This window comes from Rhinoraja longicauda, chromosome 36 (genome assembly GCF_053455715.1).
Source record: "Rhinoraja longicauda isolate Sanriku21f chromosome 36, sRhiLon1.1, whole genome shotgun sequence".
Lineage (NCBI taxonomy): Eukaryota > Metazoa > Chordata > Chondrichthyes > Rajiformes > Arhynchobatidae > Rhinoraja > Rhinoraja longicauda.
In genome coordinates this window covers 1,261,211-1,283,007 of record NC_135988.1, presented here as the reverse complement: position 1 = coordinate 1,283,007, position 21,797 = coordinate 1,261,211, and the positions used below count along the sequence as shown (strand labels likewise).

Sequence of the window (21,797 nt, the reverse complement as noted above, 5' to 3'; positions counted from 1 at the left end):
AAATGCTGGAGTAACTTAGTGGGACAGGCAGCTTCTCTGGTGAGCAGGAATGGGTGATGTTTCGGGTCGAGACCGACTGATCGACCCGAAAAATCACCCATTCCTTCTCTCCAGAGAGGCTGCCTGTCCCGCTGAGTTACTCCAGCACTTTGTATCTTCATATGAAGAGGTCTGTGCATCTATCAAATCTATCTATCTGTACCAGGTGTTAAACATAGATCAAAACAGCCGATTGGTGGAATGGAATCAAAAGGTTGAATGTCGACTGTTCGGTGACGTCAATCTGCACAATACCATGACGTTAACATCTGCCCCATTACCATTGATTTTAATTACTTTGAATAAAGAGAATATATGACTCACAACTCAAAACAAAGTGTGAGATTTTTATTTTTACAATTGAAAAATGATCTTTCCATGTAGAACAAAATTAAATATCAGCAGATCCATTAACATACAATCAGAAGCACAATGATCTTTAATAAAAATGGAAAATGCTTAAAATTTATGTGATAAGTCTTACAACTCTTCAAAAGAAAGCAAGGAAACCAATGTTTACTGTACAAACACATTGTGACATTAAAACTCATCCCACTCTGTTTCTGTCAGCAAAAAGTCTCCTCAGAATTTATGTCCTGAGCAGGTGAGATATTTAGCACTAGATATCACAGGTATAGTGATTTTTACATTAAATATAAGTAGACACAAAAAGCTGGAGTAACTCAGCGGGACAGGCAACATCTCTGGAGAGAAGGAATGGGTGATGTTTTGAGTCGAAACCCTTTTTCAGATGTCCGAAGAAGGGTCTCGACCTGAAACGTCACCCATTCCTTCTCTCCAGAGATGCTGCCTGTCCCGCTGAGCTACTCAAGCTTTTTGTGTCTATCTTCAGTTTAACCAGCATTTGCAGTTCCTTCCTACACTTTAAATTAAATATGTTGTTTAAATTCTAGAATTCATTGAAGTTACGACCATTATTTGTGCAGCACCTTAAAAGTGTAAAATGCCCCTAGGTCCTGAGTGGATACCAGGGCAGGTGACCAAGAGCATATCAAGGAAGTAGATTCAGGAAAGCAATGGCACAGAGAGGGGCTGACAGTCACCACAATGATGAAGAGATTGAAATGCTGATGAGGTCTCTGGGTGATCTCTGTCGTTAATATTCAGTGGGATACCTGGAAAGGAATCAATTCCTGGAGCCCTACTGCAATAACTGCCAGGGATTTGTCTGATATTGTAAAAAAAAAGTAAAATGCTGGAAATACTCAGCAGGTCAGGGGAGAGAACAGGAAGGTCAGCAAAAACCCAAAACATACATGCCTAACCTGTGAGTGTTTCCAACATTCTCTGTCGTTATTCAATGTTCAACATCATCAGATTATACGTATCCGTGAGAAAGATCAGGGGCGGCACAGGGCTGCAGCTGGTAAAGCCACTGGCTCAGCGCCAACAACCCGGGTTCAATCCCCGCCTTGTCTGTGTGGAGTTTGCACGTTCTCACTGTGACTGCTCATCTCTCCCACATACCAAAGAAATGTGAGATGGTGGGCTACTGGGCAACTAAACTGATCATGGTGTGTAGGTACGGGGCAGATGCCGGGGGCAGTTGATGCGAATGTGGGGAGAATGGTCTGAGTGCAGCATAGGTGTAAATGGGTGCCTGAAGGTCGGCTGAAGGGCTTGGAATGTGCTTTGACGGTTTTACACTTGAACAGGTTTCCATGCTGCATTTCCTTCTCGCATTTCTTCCTAAATCCATAGTACCCCAAATCCGAGCCTGCAGCCTTCCATCTGCTCACCCTTCCCCACAGTGAGGTGCAGAATGATGCAAACATCCACTGTGGAGGCAAGACAGTCAAATTGCATGGGATACATGTGCAGGAAATTCATCATAACATCAGTGCACTTGTGAAGGTTGACTAATACAGTAATCGAGTTGCTGAATAATTACCACCCGATGCTGATTATAATGTTACAGTAAACATGTTCTTGAAATGATGAAGGTCACTGTTACTCTGGCCAGGGCACCAGTTTGTACAACACTTTGGTCAATCTCACTCGCTGCTTGTAAGGAGAAAACTTTCAGGATAACAAAGTCACAGATTTTACGGGCTGTAAACAAATGCTGAGGATCAATGTTCCCGTTGGATCACTAACATCCCGCCAGCTCCCTTCACATGTTTTACTTTTGGAAATCAGGGAATCTTTCCCAAAACGAATTAATCAACACCATCAGGAAACAGAATCTTCTTACTTCTCTTCCTCCTCGATGCTTCCATCGAGTTCAAAGCTGTTACAAGAACCCTAGGGGTTGGGAAAAGAGATAATTTAATCATGAATACTTTCAATAAGACCTCAGAAAACAGTGATAAATGCAGTGGAATAAAGTTACCTCACAAGAGATAGACAATAGACAATAGGTGCAGGAGTAGGCCATTCGGCCTTTCGAGCCAGAACCACCATTCAATGTGATCATGGCTGATCATTTACAATCAGTACCCTGTTCCTGCCTTCTCCCCATACCCCCTGACTCCGCTATCATTAAGAGCTCTATCTCGCTCTCTCTTGAAAGCATCCAGAGAATTGGCCTCCACTGTCTTCTGAGGGAGAGAATTCCACAGATTTACAACTCTCTGACTGAATTTTTTTTTCCTCATCTCCGTTCTAAATGGCCTACATCTTATTCTTAAACTGGGAGAGGCAGCAGGTGGGACCAAATGAAGAAGTTTGTTAAACTACAAACTACATTGAGTCCGAAGAAGGGTCTTGACCTGAAACATGACCTATCTATGTTCTCCAAGGATGCTGCCTGACCTGCTGGGTTACTCCAGCATTTTGAATCTTTCCTTGGTATACCAGCATCCACAGTTCCTTTCTCTCTACATTCTAAACTACGAACTGTCTTGATTGTATTAGGGATTAGGGACTAATCGTTCGTACTAATATTGTTTTGTTTTAATGTATTGAACCTTCTTTTATTTACTGTGTTATCTACGTGTGTTTACAGACCTATTCTACTGCTGCAAGGAAGAATTTAATTGTTCTGTTGTCGGTACATATGCCATTTAAACACTTGACTCTCTCTTGTCTCTTGAGATTGTCATTGGATCTCTCTCTCTTTGATGAGAATGGTCAGACTGGATAGGAACTGGATATGGAGGGTGGTGTAGTGGAGGGTGGTATAATGCAGGGTGCTGTAGTGGAGGGTGCTGTAGTGGAGAGTGCTGTAGTGGAGGGTGCTGTAGTGGAGGGTGGTATAATGCAGGGTGCTGTAGTGCAGGGTGCTGTAGTGGAGGGTGCTGTAGTGGAGGGTGGTATAATGCAGGGGGCTGTAGTGGAGGGTGCTGTAGTGAAGGGTGCTGTAGTGGAGGGTGCTGTAGTGAAGGGTGCTGTAGTGGAGGGTGCTGTAGTGGAGGGTGCTGTAGTGGAGGGTGCTGTAGTGGAGGGTGCTGTAGTGGAGGGTGCTGTAGTGGAGGGTGCTGTAGTGGAGGGTGCTGTAGTGGAGGGTGGTATAATGCAGGGTGCTGTAGTGGAGGGTGCTGTCGTGGAGGGTGCTGAAATGGAGGGTGGTATAATGGAGTATATATAGGATATATTGTAGGATATATTGCCGTTAAAGCCGCCTCGCCCTTCTCTTTGGAATGGGAGTGGACTGACCTGATGGGTCCCGTTGGTTGGTTGAATGTGGTTGTGTTGTTTCTCCAAGAACACATTCATATCGCACAGATCCAGAGGGACTTGCTCAACTGTTGATTCATGGGGCATCTGTAGAAAGACAACAATGCCTCAGTACAAACTCATCCTCTAAACTGGGCAGCTGCCACTGGTTCTCAAAATCCTAACATTCTTTCACTGTTAATTGTTACGTCCATGAAACATAATGTTGAGCTTTCTCAGCAGTTCATCTGGTAAAGCAGATGCATAAATGATAGCGTCTATTTGCTCTCAGGTTCAATTGCAGCCTGTGCCGTGAAACTGCTCCGCGCGGTAGAGAGGGAGGTTCACCATGACAGTCGGCAGTGGGGAAAGACAAGGGCAGTAAGATCCTGGTCATTATGGAGTGACCCCGCTGAGCAGTGTGTGGTGGTGGTGTGTTGGACAAGGAACTGATTAAGTTCAGCTCTGATATCCCACCCAGTCGCCAAGAACTGTCCCTGAATCTGGAGGTGTGCGTTTTTCACACTTCTATCGGGCAAAAGATATAGAAGTGTGAAAACGCACACCTCCAGATTCAGGGACAGTTTCTTCCCAGCTGTTATCAGGCAACTGAATCATCCTACCACACCCAGAGAGCAGTGCTGAACTACCATCTACCTCTGATGTCCCTCTGACTATCTGTGATTGGACTTTGCTGGCTTTACCTTGCACTAAACGTTATTCCCTCATCATGTATCTGTGCACTGTAAATGGATTGATTGTAATCATGTATTGTCTTTCTGCTGACTGGTTAGCACGCAACAAAAGCTTCTCACTGTACCTTGGTACACATGACAATAAACTAAACTGAAACTGTCATAGCTCACATGGACAACAGGTAAAGCACTGGAGCACTTTCATGGGAAGCAACAAGACAAGAGTTATGGCTTGAAGGAAAGTGGGAGGGAAATGGAAGAGTAGTTTATTATGAATACAAAGTGAAACTCAGCTTGGAATGTGTGCCCAGGATTCTGCAAAACCAGCAGATTATGGGGGGGGGGGGGGGGGAAAGGGGTTTGTCTTAAATATATATTTCCATCGAGGAAAACAACAGGACAGTGTATACCAAATGAAAACATCTGTCCATCTCACCAGAGCAACACAAGAGCCAGAAAAGCACATGATTCGACAGTTGCGAGACTGTGACAGGCTCATTAATCATGATTCTGTGTCACCCATAGCAGGGTAGTAATCGGGGCATTTATAACTGTGGCATTCTAAAGGTACCTGGGCAAAGGAATTGAGAGGGATGAATTTGCAAGGCTCTGGGGCGGGGGCATGAGATTCGCTGGAGTGCTCTTATTCAAGGTCTCAACCCGAAATATCACCCATTCCTTCTCTCCAGATATGCTGCCTGCCCTACTGAGTTACTCCAGCATTCTGTGTCCATCTTCGGTATATAACCAGCATCTGCAGTTCCTTCCTATACATAATGCCATTACCATTCTGTGTCGTAAGAAATGGGGGTAACTTGCTCTACCTAATCCTGAACTCAGGAGCAGTTGCATAGAGTCCTAGAGTGGACTAGAGTCCTATGGAAACAGGCCCTCTGGCACAACTCGCCCACACCGCCCAACAATGTCCCAGCTACATTAGTCCCACTTGTCTGCGCTTGGTCCATATCCCTCCAAACCTGTCCTGTCCATGTACCTGTCCAACTGTTTCTTAAACGATGGGATAGTCCAAAGTTGCAGTAACTCTTAAGTGTCCCACCTTCAAAGAGAGCAACATGCTATAGACACAGTGGGTGGACGTTTACCTGTGGAAGCTGCCCATAAGAGTTATCTTTACTAAGATTAAATGCCCGCTTTTGACAAGATTAAATGCAAATGGAGGATTGAATAGAGTTATAGAAACATAGAAAATTGGTGCAGTAGGTGGCCATTCAGCCTTTCAAGCCAACTGAATCACCCTACCACACCCAAAATCAGTACCTCGTTCCTGTTTTTTCCCCATATTCCTTGATTCCTTTAGCCCTATGAGCTAAATCTAACTCTCTTTTGAAAACATCCAGTGAATTGGCCTCCACTGCCTTCTGTGGCAGAGAATTCCACAGATTTACAACTCTCTGAGTGAAAAGTTTTTCCTCACCTCAGTTCGGAATGGCCTGCCCCTCATTCTTAATCCGTGACCCTTAGTTCTAGATTCTTAAACCGTGACCCCTGGTTCTGAAGTCATAGAGTGATACAGTGTGGAAACAGGCCCTTCGGCCCAACTTGCTCACACCAGCCAACATGTCCCAGCTACACTAGTCCCACCTGCCTGCATTTGGTCCATATCCCTCCAAACTTGTCCTATCCATGTACCTGTCTAACTGTTTCTTAAATGTTGGGATAGTCCCAGCCTCGACTTCCTCCTCTGGCAGCTTGTTCCATACACCTAACACCCTTTGTGTCAAAAAGTTACCCCTCAGATTCCTATTTAATTGTTTCCTCTTCACCTTGAACCCATGTCCTCTGGTCCTCGATTCACCTACTCTGGGCAAGAGATTCTGTGCATCTACCTGATTTATTCCTCTCATGATTTTATACACCTCTATAAGATCTCCCCTCATCCTCCTACACTCCAAGGAACAGAGACCCAGCCTGCTCAACCTCTCCCTGTAGCTCACACCCTCTAGTCCTGCCAACATCCTCGTAATTCTTTTCTGAACCCTTTCAAGCTTGACAATATCTTTCCTATAACATAGTGCCCAGAACTGAATACAATATTTTAAATGAGGTCTCACCAACGTCTTATACAACTGCAACATGACCTCCCAATGTCTAAACCCAATTTAAAAAAAAATTGGCCTTCAGTCAGAGTATTGAGCATAGTATGTATATAGTATGTAGTAAATTGTATGTAGTTTATTGGATATTAGTGCTTTTAAGAACATATTGTCACTAATAATTTTTATTCTATGTTTGGTAATAAGGAATTAGAGAGTGCGCAAGATTTCAGTTGGTTAACAATTGTATAAAAGCTGACAGTTGCGAGTAGCCTGGTAACTGGTACTGTGCTGCAGTACTTGTGCACAAGGAAATAAAGTTTGCCTGAGACACAAATACAAGTCGTCAGACGGCAACGTTCCCTTCCCTTGCTGGGACAAGTTGGCAGATGAAGGGTTGTGGGATTGGGTCAGGGAGATTAAACTGTTAATGTTCAAAAATACGACTCCAACTTGTCTACAAGTGTACTGCCACCTGCTTAAACCAGAGGCATTTAGAGAACAGCATGAAACTGTGGCTGAGTAATTAAAATGGTGAGCAAGAGCCAGCCATCACACTTTATAAGTAATAGTTGTGGGCCAGGCTGGTCAGGGCATCAGGGTACCTGACAGCTGAAGGCTGGTGACAGCAGCTATGCTCAGCTTGCCAGGGCAGGAATGACCACCTCCAGTTCTCGTTGTTCCACTGATCGCATCCCCATTGAGGAACGACCATTTCCCCACGCTCTGCGGCCTTGCCCCTGTACAATCCCAAGCAATTTCATAAGTTCTAGGAGCAGAATTAGGTCATTTGGCCCATCAGGTCTACTCCATCATTCAATCGTGGCTGATCTATCTTTCCCTCTCAACCCCATTCTTCTGCCTTCTCCCCATCACCCCTGACGCCCTTACTAATCAAGAATCTGTCAATCTCTGCCTCAAAAATATCCATTGACTTGGCCTGCACAGCCGTTTGTGAATTCCACAGATTCACCACCCTCTGACAAAAGAAATTCCTCCACATCACCTTTCTAAAGTTATGTCCTTTTATTCTGAGGCTGTGGCCTCTGGTCCGAGACTCTCCCACTGGTGGAAACATCCTCTTTGCATTCACTCTACCCAGGTCTTTCACTGTTTGTTCACTCTATCCAGGCCTATCACTACAATTTCTTGTACTGCATCCAATAGTCAGCTAGCCTCTCAGCCTGGCTGCCTTTAAATGGGATGGGAACTCTGCATTCCCCACTTAGAGGAATGGTGGTGTAATGATTACGTTTCTGTGTTAGCAGTCTGAGTTCTGGAACAGTGATCCATAGGTACACAATCAGTCTCATAACACCTAGGCAATTCAATCATTTAAATAAGACCTAGAACTTTAAATTTTAACCTAATCTTTGTGATAATAACCGTGAAACAACTGGATTATCATAAAAAGTACTGGATGTAATGAAAGTCCATCTGGGAACAAAATCTCCTGTGTTGCCGCAGTCTGGCCTGTACCTCACCCAGAATCACCAGTGTGGCTGAGCTTTCTCCATCTCAGTTTAGGTTAGAGATACAGTGTGGAAACAGGCCCTTCAGCCCACCGAGTCCACGCCGACCAGCGATCCCCGCACATTAACACTATCCTGCATACACTAGGGACAATTTACACTTATACCAAGGTAATTAACCTACATACCTGTACGTCTTTGGAGTGTAGGAGGAAACCGAAGATCTCAGAGAAAACCCAAAAGGTCATGAGGGAATGTACAAACTCCATACAGACAGCACCCGTAGTCGGGATCGAACCCGGGTCTCCGGCGCTGCAAGGCAGTAACTCTACCGCTGTAAGGCATTAAAGGGCCTGTCCCACTTTAGCCGATTTTAAGGCGACTGCCGGTGACTAGGCTGCCGCCGACAGTTCGCCGGGTGTCGCGGGCATGATCGTGAGGAGTCTTACAAGAATCGTAGTGGATCTCAGCGCATCGCTGAGAAATCATCCAGAGTGTAATTTCTCAGCGACAGCTGGCTTGTCGCCAGGTATCTTATTGCGGGCGCTGTCGCATGCTGTCCCCAGGTTTGCTAGGTTCTCTTAGATGCATTTAGAAGCACATTATATTAAAATAAGTAAAGTCATTTCAAAATACCATAAAATGCTTGTGTTTAACCAATTTATTTACCGTCAGGACATTTGACAGGTAGATTGGAGGCAACAGTTTGACGGTCAGGTAAGCATGGGAATTTCGTGATGTTTATGGCCATCAGCCATTACATTTAAAGTGGGCTCCCAACCCAGATATGCAACCCAGAAACCAGATATGCATCCCCCGTACATTTTCAAAGAATGCCCACACACTTTTCACAAAAATCCACTTAACCACTTTTCAATTTTTTAAAAATACAGTTATTAGTAAACCGGAAGTAAATCCAGTTTATGCCTTGTTACAGTGATGCTTGGTTTATAAGTAACCCATACAAGATGTTATAGTTCAAAACTCTCAAGTACTTACCGACTTGTCAGTGATCTCAGCGAAAATTAGGACGCCGGAGAAGCATTGACAGCATGGGAATTTCGCGATGTTTCCGAAGACGCTGTAATCTCGACCTGACTCGGCATTGTCGTGGTCATTGTCGTCGGGTAAAAGAAAAGTTTGCCGATCTGCTACGACTTTAACAGTCGCCGGCAGTCGCCTTAAAATCGCCTAAAGTGGGACAGGCCCTTAACTCTACCGCTGTAAGGCAGTAACTCTACCGCTGTAAGGCAGTAACTGTACCGCTGTAAGGCAGTAACTCTACCGCTGTAAGGCAGTAACTCTACCGCTGTAAGGCAGTAACTCTACCGCTGTAAGGCAGTAACTCTACCGCTGTAAGGCAGTAACTCTACCGCTGTAAGGCAGCAACTCTACCGCTGTAAGGCAGTAACTCTACCGCTGTAAGGCAGCAACTTTACCGCTGTCAGTAACTCTACCGCTGTAGGGCAGTAACTCTACCGCTGTAAGGCAGTAACTCTACCACTGTCAGCAACTCTACCACTGTAAGGCAGTAACTCTACCGCTGTAAGGCAGTAACTCTACCGCTGTAAGGCAGCAACTCTACCGCTGTAAGGCAGTAACTCTACCGCTGTAAGGCAGTAACTCTACCGCTGTAAGGCAGCAACTCTACCGCTGTAAGGCAGTAACTCTACCGCTGTCAGTAACTCTACCGCTGTAGGGCAGTAACTCTACCGCTGCGCCCTTAGTGCCAGGGTACTAAGCACCGCTGTGCCCTTAGTGCCAGGGTAGTTAGGGATGGACAATCAATGCAGGCATTGTCTGCAATGCCCATGTTCTCTGCACTTCAGGGCTTCCCTGTCATTACAACCTCTACCCCATCATTACCCCAGTGATCAAGCCACAGCTCTCAGCTACTGTGGTCAAACAATCTGCACCCTCTCAGTGTCCAAACATCAAGCACCCGGTTAGTACAGCAGTTCAGATCCATCCATGGACACAGGTTCTAGTTAAGGGCGTGGAATATTTGTGATCCTAGGGCACTGAACTAATGTATTCCCCAGAGAGACAGAAAATGCTGGAGTAACTCAGCGGGTCAGGCAGCATCTCTGGAGAAAAGGAATAGGTGACGATTCGGGTCAGGTCTCTTCTTCCGATTGAGAGTCAGGGAAGAGGGAAACTAGAGATATGAAAAAGTACGGGACAGATCAGAATGAATAAACAGTCTGAGAGAAGGGCTGACGTACCAGTACAGGAGGTGCTCGGAACAAGTAGCTGAATGGATAGTATAAGAGATTTATGCATGAGACAGCATACAGGTCAGCGTAGCGCATCAACTGACTGGCAAAAAGGGTCTGTCTGGAGCCACAACGTAACAGACTTCCCATCTTCCCATAGCACATGTCCATCTCATGTGTCACCACCTGGAAACAGATGAAAGCCTAGATTAGTGGTAATAAAACGGCAGGCACCTTAGATTAGTGGTAATAAAACGGCAGGCACCTCCCTTCAGAACACCACCTAACCTCTCTCAGCCTCACACAATGTAAAGGAAACCATGAAATCCCGTTCCCCTTGTTCTCCCAGTTGGCGAGCCATAACATCTTCCACATGCTGTCTCTTGCTGCTCCTAAAGTCTAGCAAAGGTCTTGGTCACACTCGTCCTTCCTGATGATTCCTATACCCACTGATCAACCCCAATCTAAGTCAATGTTTTCTGGAATCTGATCTGAACCTCTTCCAGTATCTGGAGCTTGCAGCTTCCTTTGCATTGTTCTGCTTTGGCCTTACTTTGGCCTTGCTTTGGCCTTGCTTTGGCCCTTCTACAGCATGGCACAGTGGTAGAGCCACTGCCTCACAGCATCAGTGATTCGTGTTCACCTGACTTCAGGTGCTGCCTGCGTGGAGTTTGTACGTTCTCCCTCTGACTGTGTGGGTTTCCACTAGGTGCTTAGGTTTCCTCCCACATCCCAAAGGTTGCGAGTTTGTAGGTTAATTAGCTGCTGCAAATTGTCCTTTGTGTGTGAAGGTTGTGGATGCAAAATTGGGAAACAAAGAACTAGTGTGAATGGGTGATCAATGGTTGGCGTGGACTTTGTGGGCCGAAGGGCCTGTTTCCATGGTGTATCTCTAAAGAACACTTCGCATATGCCTCCATGTGGCCTGCTCACAAATGTCTCAGCTTCAAGGAAAGTAGATAATTAAGTAGCTTTCCCGTGATTCTGTGGAATCATCCTTGTTGCCCTCCCCTGTACCAGTCTGTCTGAATGACCACTTTATAACACTTTGCCTGGATCTTGCAAACTGCTCCAGTTATGGACTGACCACAATACTGAATGACATTTCAGAATTGAGAACATCTATAGAATGCAATGCAACAAGACACTAAGGTTTCCTCAACAGCACCTCCCAAACCTACCATCTGTACAACTGGGAAACAATGGACTCATAGCAATTCCTGCTATCTGGTCCCAAGTCACAAATCCTGACCTGGACACGACTGTTGCGTCATCAACACAACGCAAGGTCCAAACTCTAGTGCTTCCACCAGCAACACTGTGCATCATGAGAATTACAGTGGTTGAACGTGGCAATTCTCCACCATGTTCTCAGGGATAATCAGTATCAAATGCTAGCCTAATATGAAGTGAGAACAAGAACATGGCATCTGGGGCTCCATTTTCTTGGCCAGCAGAGAGCCAGTTTACTCTGCTTGCTGTCAATCAACTAATGGGGTGTTTCATTGGCCTCAAATCTCAAGAGCAAGCTTAGGGGTGAGTAGATGGCCAAAATAATTGACACCGAGTTTCAACAGCAAACCGGCTCCAACAGTCCACAATCTGTACTGCACTTTTAACCATTTCAATTCCATCAAGTGACCCATTTAACATATTGGGTCCTCAATTAATGCAGCAGAAAATAATATTCACAACACATTAACAACTTAGACACAAAGTGCTGGAGTAACTCAGCGGGACAGGCAACATCTCTGGAGAGAAGGAATGGTGATGTTTCGGGTCGAGACCCTTCCTCAGTCTAAAGAAGGGTCTCGACTCCACCCAAAAAGTCACCCATTTCTCTCCAGAGATGCTGCCTGTCCCGCTCAGTTACTCCAGCACTTTGTGTCTATCTTCGGTTTAAACCAGCATCTGCAGTTCCTTCCAACACATGCACAACTTAAGGAGCTTTCAATTAAGTCTTTCTATCCTGAGTTTCACGAATTGTTAAATGTAGCACGTCCAGTACCGTTGTCTTATCAGAGAATCATACTGCGTGGGGTCTGCAGATTTGAAGAGTTAGTTATTTCGTTACCGCATTCTTTCATTTCATGCCAGGAAGAGATGCCCTAACCTTAATCCGTTTGCGAACTGAGGTGATATCAGGCCGTTCGTTGCTGCTGCTGTCGAGATGCCTAGAACAGAGATAAGCGTAAGTTAGGTCATTCTAACAGCCTGCGTGTGAACACAACTAGCTCATCCAGTCAATGAACACTTCCTTTCATCTATTGGTGAGGATGTACTTCATATCTGATGCACTCTTTCACCCTTTCCTGCCCACTTTTCCAAGGACCTCAACACTAAAAATTAAAATGAATGGGATGAATGTAGGATTAGTGTGAATGGGTGGTTGATGGTAGGTGTGGATTTGGTGGGTGACAGGACCCCATGCTGTAACTGGATGGCACAATGAGAGCACGTTGACTGGAAGGATGGCAGCACATTTGCCACCATTCTCTCTGGGGTGTGCAATGGTGACTTGGCAGCAAAGCCGACATCTTGAATGTGAATAAGAGAAGGCTGCCGACTATTTTATGATATCGGACAGGGCTGTTCTGAAAGGGGCATGACGTGCTGGAGTAACTCAGCAGGTCAGGCAGCACCTCTGGAGAACATGGATAAGTGAGTCGAGGTTGAGACACTTCTTGGGACTGATTGAAGGGGGGGGGGAGATTACCCATTCACATCCCGTCTGCTGTGGGCTAACTCACTTCAGATGTCATTCACCCTCTTTAGTGCAAACTTGCAGTCAGTTCTCAGATTCAGCACCAATTCATTTCTGACGATGAACTCACTTGTAAAGTTCAGCCAAAAATATATCGAGATTATGAAGTTCTTCAAAAAGTTCTGCAAGAAAGCAGAGGAGATTGCTGAGTGGTTCATGCTGCAGAAAAATCTGAGCTACTATATGTAATGATGTAATAAAGATGTGCACAGAAGCTTAATTTAGAAAGTGGATACAAAGGTGATATTAATTAGCATTATCACAAGCATTCCATAAATCAACACACTGGAAACTTGAATATTATTCAAGAGAAGTCAAGAGTGTTTCTGGAACAATGAAATTCTTACTTGCAGCAGCATATCAGGACTATAAACACAGTACCCACAGATAAATAAAAACAGTTCAACAAATTAAAATAAAAAGAATATTAGGGCAAAACAAAAGCCCAATAGTGCAACCAGGACAATTTGCAGTTTGGAGCTTAGTTGGTGTTTGTAGTGTTCAATAGTTTCATCGTTGTTGAAGAGAAGCTGTTCCTGAAACTGGACGTGAAAGTTTTCAGACTCCTTTATCTTCTGGCTGGTGGCGGGAATGAAATGAAAGATTTGCCAGGGTGGTGTGGGTCCTTGATGATGCTGGCTGCCTTTTTGAGGCAGTGCTTCCAATGGATGCTTTCGATGGTGGAGAGGTCAGTCCTAGTGATGGACCGGGGAGTGTCCATCACTTTTTGTGATCTCCTTCATTCTTGGGTGCTTGGGTTGCCGAATCAGGCCGTGATGCAACCATGATGCTGTCTACTGTAGATCTGTAGAAGTTCAAATAAGTATTCTTCAACATACCGAATCTCTTCAATCTCCAAAGAAAGTAGAGGGGTGGATAGGCTTTCTTTACAATTGCAACAAGGTGCTGGGTCCAGGACAGATCTTCAGAGACGTGCACTCCCAGGAATTTGAAGTTGTTCAATTTCTACACCGCCGACCCATCGATGAAGACAGGTTCGTGGATCCTCCACCTTCCTCTTCTAAAGTAAAAACACATCTCCTTGGTCTCACTGACGTTGAGAGCAAGGTTGTTGTTCTGGCACCATTCAATCAGATGATTGATCTCCCTCCTTTACTCTGACTCACCACAATGGCCGTGTCGTCGGCAGATGTAAAGATGCAGTTGGAAGTGTGTCTGGCTACACAGTGATAGGGAAAGAGTGAGTAGAGCAGGGGGCCACACACACAGCCTGGTTATCCAGGAGGAAGTGCCGTTGCCAATTCGTACCAATTGTGGTCTGTTTTAAGTTTTAATCTACAAATTGAGAGGGAGAAGGGAAGATCGGAAGTGTCAGTATTACAGTATAGCAAAGGGGATTACAGAGGCATGAGGCAGGAGCTGGCCAGATTTGACTGGAAGGAGACCCTAGCAGGGAAGACGGTGGAACAGCAATGGCAGGTAATCCTGGGAATAATGCAGAAGTTGCAGGATCAATTCATCCCAAAGAGGAGGAAAGATTCTAAGGGGAGTAAGAGGCACCCGTGGCTGACAAGGGAAGTCAAGGACAGCATAAAAATAAAAGAGAAGTATAACATAGCAAAGAAGAGCGGGAAGCCAGAGGATTGGGACTCTTTTAAAGAGCAACAGAAGATAACTAAAAAGGCAATACGGGGAGAAAAGATGAGGTACGAGGGTAAACTAGCCAATAATATAAAGGAGGATAGTAAAAGCTTCTTTAGGTATGTGAAGAGGAAAAAAATAGTTAAGGCAAATGTGGGTCCCTTGAAGACAGAAGCTGGGGAATTTATTATGGGGAACAAGGAAATGGCAGACGAGTTGAACCGGTACTTTGGATATGTCTTCACTAAGGAAGATACAAACAATCTCCCAGATGTTTTAGTGGCCAGAGATCCTAGGGTGACGGAGGAACTGAAGGAAATCCACATTAGGCAGGAAATGGTGTTGGGTAGACTGATGGGACTGAAGGCTGATAAATCCCCAGGGCCTGATGGTCTGCATCCCAGGGTACTTAAGGAGGTGGCTCTAGAAATCATGGACGCATTGGTGATCATTTTCCAATGTTCTATAGATTCAGGATCAGTTCCTGTGGATTGGAGGGTAGTTAATGTTATCCCACTTTTTAAGAAAGGAGGAGAGAGAAAACAGGAAATTATAGACCAGTCAGTCTGACATCAGTGGTGGGGAAGATGCTGGAGTCAATTATAAAAGACAAAATTGCAGAGGATTTGGATAGCAGTAACGGGATCGTTCCGAGTCAGCACGGATTTACGAAGGGGAAATCATGCTTGACTAATCTTCTGGAATTTTTTGAGGATGTAACTAGGAAAATGGACAGGGGAGAGCCGGTGGATGTGGTGTACCTTGACTTTCAGAAAGCCTTCAACAAGGTCCCACAGAGGAGATTAGTGGGCAAAATTAGAGTACATGGTATTGGAGGTAGGGTACTGACATGGATAGAAAATTGGTTGGCAGACAGAAAGCAAAGAGTGGGGATAAATGACTCCCTTTCAGAAAGGCAGGCAGTAACTAGTGGGGTACCGCAAGGTTCGGTGCTGGGACCGCAGCTACTTACAATATACATTAATGACTTGGATGAAGGGATTAAAAGTAACATTAGCAAATTTGCAGATGACACAAAGCTGGGTGGCAGTGTGAACTGAGGAAGATGCTATGAGGTTGCAGGGTGACTTGGACAGGTTGTGTGAGTGGGCAGATGCATGGCAGATGCAGTTTAATGTGGATAAGTGTGAGGTTATCCACTTTGGTGGTAAGAATAGGAAGGCAGATTATTATCTGAATGATGTCAAGTTAGGAAAAGGGGACGTACAATGAGATCTGGGTGTCCTAGTGCATCAGTCACTGAAAGGAAACATGCAGGTACTGCAGGCAGTGAAGAAAGCCAATGGAATGTTGGCCTTCATTAATGAATGAATGAATAAGTTTATTGGCCAAGGATGTGCATATACAAGGAATGTGCCTTGGTGCTCCGCTCACAAATGACAACACAAACATACAGTTAACAATTAAGAATAAAGCATAAACACATCAAAACAATAAGGATACACCATACGGACTAAACATGTGGGTGAAATAAACCAGAGCAAAAAAGAGACTACAGACTTTGGTTATTGAGTAGAACTATCACTCGTGGAAAAAGCTGTTTTGATGTCTGGCTGTGGCTGCTTTGACAGTCCGGAGTCGCCTTCCAGAGGGAAGTGTTTCGAAGAGTTTGTGGCCAGGGTGAGAGGGGTCAGAGATGATCTTGCCCGCTCACTTCCTGGCCCTTGCAGTGTACAGTTCGTCAATGGGGGGAAGGTTGCAGCCAACAACCTTCTCAGCTGTGTGAACGATCCGTTGCAGCCTCCGGATGTCGTGCTTGGTGGCTGAGCCAAACCAGACCATGATGGACAAGGTGAGGACGGATTCATTGATAGCAGTATAGAACTGGACCATCATTGCCTGTGGCAGATTGTGTTTCTTCAGTTGCCACAGGAAGTACATCCTCTGTTGGGCCTTTTTGACTGTGGAGTCGATGGTTGCCCCCCATTTAAGGTCTCTGGAGATGATGGTTCCAAGGAACTTAAATGACTCCACAGATGTGACTATGGTGTTGTTGATGGTGAGTGGGGGGAGGGGAGGGGGATCTCTTCGAAAGCTTACAATTAGTTCCACTGTCTTGAGAGCATTGAGCTCCAGGTTGTTGCGATGGCACCACGACGCCAGCTGTGTCACTTCCCATCTGTAGGCAGATTCCTCCCCATCCTGGATCAGTCCAATCAGGGTAGTGTCATCCGCAAACTTGAGGAGCTTGACAGAGGAGTCTGTGGAGGTGCAGTCGTTGGTGTCAAGAGAGTAAAGGAGAGGGGAGAGTACGCAGCCTTGCGGTGCTCCTATGCTGAGGGTCTGCGGGTCCGAGATGTGCTTTCCCAGCCTCACATGCTGCTTCCTGTCCGTCAGGAAGTTGATGATCCACTGACAGAGGGGTTCAGGCACAGTCAGCTGGGAGAGTTTGTAGTGTAGCTCTGGCACAATGGTGTTAAACGCAGAGCTAAAGTCCACAAACAGAATCCTGGCATAGGTCCCCTTGTGGTCTAGGTGCTGGAGGATGAAGTGCAGGCCTAGGTTGACTGCGTTATCCACCGATCTATTGGCCCTGGATGCTGCAGGGGGTCCAGCAGGGGGTTTGTGATGTTTTTCAGCTGGGCCAGCACGTCTTTCAAAGGTCTTCTATTCTTGCTATTGAGGGTGTGCAGCGTAGGTTTACTAGGTTAATTCCCGGAATGGCGGGACTTGGCGGGCTTGTATACACTGGAATTTAGAAGGATGAGAGGGAATCTTATTGAAACATATAAGATTATTAAGGGGTTGGACACGTTAGAGGCAGGAAAAATGTTCCCAGTATTGGGGGAGTCCAGAACCATGGGCCACAGTTTAAGAATAAGGGGTAGGCCATTTAGAACGGAGATGAGGAAAACCTTTTTCAGTCAGAGAGTTGCAAATCTGTGGAATTCTCTGCCTCAGAAGACAGTGGAGGCCAATTCTCTGAATGCTTTCAAGAGAGAGCTAGATAGAGCTCTTAAGGATAGCAGAGTCAGGGGGTATGGGGAGAAGGCAGGAGCGGGGTACTGTTTGAGAATGATCAGCCATGATCACATTGAATGGTTGTGCTGGCTCGAAGGGCCGAATGGCATACTCCTGCACCTATTGTCTATTGTCTATTGTTGATAATTCAATTTTCTAGTTATATAGTGGTGGAGACAATTGATAGGTGGGGGATAATTGGTAGAGGAAAATTAAAAGCAAATGCTGGTAATCTGAGATAAAATAAAAAATGCTGGAAAATCTTAGCATCTGTGGAAAGACCAGTGGAGTGTGGGCTTTTTCAGAGCAAACCAAAATTATAACACAGGAAATGACCATGATCATATTATTGTGGAGAAGGGCAGCAGTCGCATCAGTTGATGCTGCTACCTCTCACCTCCAGCAGCCTGGCTTTGACCCTGATCTCCAGTGCTGTCTGTGTGAACTTTGCACGTTCTCACAGTGCCAGGTGCTTAGATGGGCAACATTTGCATCTATGAGAATTTCTTGAAACAATATGTGGATAATCCATCTCGGAAAGGGACTGCAGTTGACCCTGAACTGGGGAATGAGCCTGGTAAATGATCAAAGTTTCAGTGTGGGAGCATTGTGGGCAGTGATCATAATTCAATTATGTTTATGATAGTTATAGTGAAAGTGTGAAATTTGGGGAAGGTTGTTTACAACAATATTAAGCAGGAACTGGGGTGAGTAGATTTTAGTTTAGTTTAGAGATACAGCGTGGAAACTGGCCCTTCGGCCCACCAAGTTCGCACTGACCAGCGATCCCCGCACACTATTCTACACACTTAAGGGACAATTTACAATTGTACCAAGCCAATTAACCTACAAACTTGTACGTCTTTGGAGTGTGGGAAGAAACTGGATAAAACCGACGCATGTCACGGGGAGAACGTACAAACTCCATACAGACAGCACCTGTAGTCAGGATCGAACCTAGCCCTCTGGTGCTGTAAGGCAGCAACTCTACTGCCACTGTGCTGATTGGGAGAGGCTTTTTAGGAGTAAGATTCAATGTGGCAATCTTTTAAAGGCAGGCAGTTCAGAGTTCAGGACTAGCATGTTCCTGTGTGGATGAAAAATACGGATTGGTATTGCTTCATTATTGTCTCATGTACTGAGACACGGTGAAAAACTTTGTTTACATGTTGTCCTGTCTAATCATACTAAACATGAGTACAATTAAGCAATACACAAATACAACAGGCAGTGCAAAGAGAAAAATATCAGAGTGCAGAATATAATGTTACAGCAACACAGTTACGGAGAAAGTGCAGAAAAGGGGCGTGGCTGTGTTCTGCAGCTGCGGCTCACCGGCAGTCTCTCTGTCTTTTTTTGTTTTTTGTTTATTGTCATCGTTTAATGTACGTTTTGTTCTATTTTTAACTCTGTGTATGTGGGGGGTGGTGGGGGGGTTGGGGGAAACCTTTTTTCTAATCTCTTCCTCAACGGAGATGCGACCTTTACCGTGTCGTATCTCCGTTCGCGCTACGGCCTAACATCGTGGAGTCGGCGGCCTCCAGCTGGGATCGACCTTGAAGACTCCGGTCGCAGGGCCTGGACTTACCATCTCGGAGGCTTCGGCCGTGGGCCCTGCAGACCGCAACATCGGGAGTTCGCAGGTCCCTGGCTGGCGACCGGTTTTTGGGAGCTCCAGCCGTGGCAGCTTCGACCGCCCCGAAGCGCGAGGTACGATCGACCCGCTCGCAGGCCCTTCATCACCCTGCGTGGCTCGGCCGCAGCACTTTCCATCGCCCAGTGGGGGCTCAGGACTTTCATCGGCCTGCTCGGCTCGGCCCTGGGACTTTCCATCGCCCAGTGGGGGCTCAGGACTTTCATCGACCTGCTCGGCTCGGCCCTGGGACTTTCCATCGCCCGGTGGGGGCTTCAAAAAGTTGGGAGCCTCGATCACCTCGTGGCGCCACAGGAGAAGAATGAGGAGGAGATAAGACTTTGCCTTCCATCACAGTGAGGGTATGCCTAGAGCAATCACTGTGATGGCTGTTTGTGTAAAAATTGTATCTGTGTGTCCTGTGCTTTTTGTTGTCTACTGCTGGACCCTGACGTGAGAGGACGCTGGCGCTGTTTATTCGCCGCTTTTCCGTTAGGATAGTTTGTCTGTTTGTTTTTATGTTGATTATTTTTGTAAAGCGCTTTGAGCACCCGATAAGGCGCTATATAAAATAAATGCTTATTATTATTATTATTATAAAACATGTGTACGGTCTGAATGAGGTTGGTAGATTGGGCTTACACACAAGCTTAAGGGAGGACTTTTCAAGAGTCTCATAGCAGCGGTGAAGATGCTGTTCCTCAATCCGGTGATATGTGCCCAGTGGGAGAGGGGAGAAGGGGGAATGACTGGGGTCCTTGGTCCTTGATTATATTGGCTGCTTTGGTGAAGTGTAGATGGAGTTGAATCTGGTCTGGGCTAGATCCACAACTCTCTGCAATTTCTTGCAGTCATGGGCAGAGCTGTTGCCAAACCAAGCAGTGATGCATCCTGATAGAATGCTTTCTGTGGAGCACCAGTAGAAGTTGGAGATATGCTGAACTTCTGAGGAAGTAAAGGCATTGGTGTGCTTTCTTATCCGTAGCTTCAATGTGAAAATGAAGACCAATGGAAACAGATAATTAAATTCACTCATGGAATCCTTCAGCCGAGGCTGGATTCAAATGCAAAAGTGTAACTATATTGTCATTTATAAAATTGGGACAAAGTTGGAACAGCTTCAGTCCAGTTCAGATTGAACTCACCACTCTTCTCAGTCCAGACCTGCAGCTCGCGGGCTAGCTCAGGCACAACCAGGAAGGTCCTCCACCCCTGCCGCTTCTTAGATTTCAGGATGTCTCCAAAGATGTGATCTCCAATGTACAGTATTTCTTTACCCTTCACCCCCAGCAAGTCACAGATCATGTCAGAAGATCCTAGGGCAGCAAGAGCAGGACAATCTTTCATCAGCCCAGCATGTTTAAGCCTCAGGAGGGCACCTGCTCCTTAAACCAGCTCAACTAGTCCAAAATACAATGCAGGCACAGGCCTTGTGGCCACATTTGTTTGCCACATACCTATACTCCATCCTACCCCCCTGGTCCAGGCCCTCCCTACCTGTCCAAGACACCTCACACGCTCTTCGTCTCTTCAACGACTTCCGTTTTCCAGGCCCTCACTCCCTCATCTTTACCATGGATGTCCAGTCACTCTACACCTCTAACCCCCACCAGGAGGGTCTTAAAGCCCTCCGTTTCTTCCTCGACCGCAAAACCAGCCAATTTCCATCTACTAACACTCTCCTCCGCCTAGCAGAACTGGTCCTTACCCTTAACAACTTCTCCTTCGACTCTTCTCATTTCCTCCAAATCCAAGGCGTAGCCATAAGCAGCACCTGCATGGGCCCTAGCTACGCCTGCCTCTTTGTCGGGTACGTCGAACAATCCCTGTTCCAGGCGTACACTGGCCCCATCCCCGAACTCTACCTCCGCTACATTGATGACTGCATCGGTGCTACCTCTTGTACCCATGCAGAACTGACTGACTTCATCAATTTTACGACTAATTTTCATCTGCATTCAAATTCACTTGGACCATCTCCGACATCTCCCTACCATTTCTGGAAGTCACCGTCTCCATCACAGGAAACAGACTATTGACCAACATCTATTACAAACCCACTGACTCCCATAGCCATCCAGACTACACTTCTTCCCACCCAGCTTCCTGTAAAGACTCTATCCCCTACTCCCAATTCCTCCGTCTACGCCGCATCTGCACCCAGGATGAGGTGTTCCATACCAGGTCATCAGAGATGTCCTCGTTCTTTAGGGAATGGGGATTCCCCTCTTCCATTATAGATGAGGCCCTCACTACAGTCTCCTCGAAATCCCGCAGCTCTACTCTTGCTCCCCCTCCCCCCATTCTTACAAGGACATAGTCCCCCTTGTCCTCACCTTCCATCCCATCAGCCGCAGATTACAGCTGATGCTGTATGGTGAAAATGTCCTCCGACATTTTCACCACCTCCAATGGGATCCCAATACTGGCCACATCTTCCCATCTCCACCCCTTTCTGCTTTCCGCAGAGATTGTTCCCTCCGCAACTCCCTGGTCAACTCGTCCCTTCCCACCCAAACCACCCCCTCCCCAGGTACTTTCCCCTTCAACCGCAGGAGATGCAACACCTGTCCCTTTATCTCCCCCCTCGTCTCCATCCAAGGACCCTGACAGTCTTTTCAGGTGAGGCAGAGGTTCACTTGCACCTCCTCCAACCTCATCTACTGTATCCGCTGTTTCAGTTATCAACTCCTGTATATCTGCGAGACCAAGCGCAGGCTCG

At 46.1% G+C, this 21,797-nt stretch overlaps 1 protein-coding gene across 1 annotated transcript in view; it reads right to left on the bottom strand.

Moving 5' to 3' along the window:
- Positions 1–829: 829 nt before the first annotated feature.
- The window catches only part of LOC144610248 (cytosolic purine 5'-nucleotidase-like), a 163,568-nt gene continuing 142,600 nt past the window's right edge, over positions 830–21,797 (bottom strand). Inside the window, exons 16-21 of the mRNA XM_078428840.1 lie at positions 20,221–20,391; positions 12,929–12,980; positions 12,208–12,268; positions 10,104–10,280; positions 3,658–3,765; positions 830–2,304 (exon numbers count right to left, since the gene is read on the bottom strand). Coding sequence (XP_078284966.1) covers positions 2,251–2,304; positions 3,658–3,765; positions 10,104–10,280; positions 12,208–12,268; positions 12,929–12,980; positions 20,221–20,391 — 623 coding nt within the window. The 3' untranslated portion in view covers positions 830–2,250. The remainder of the gene's footprint in view (positions 2,305–3,657; positions 3,766–10,103; positions 10,281–12,207; positions 12,269–12,928; positions 12,981–20,220; positions 20,392–21,797) is intronic.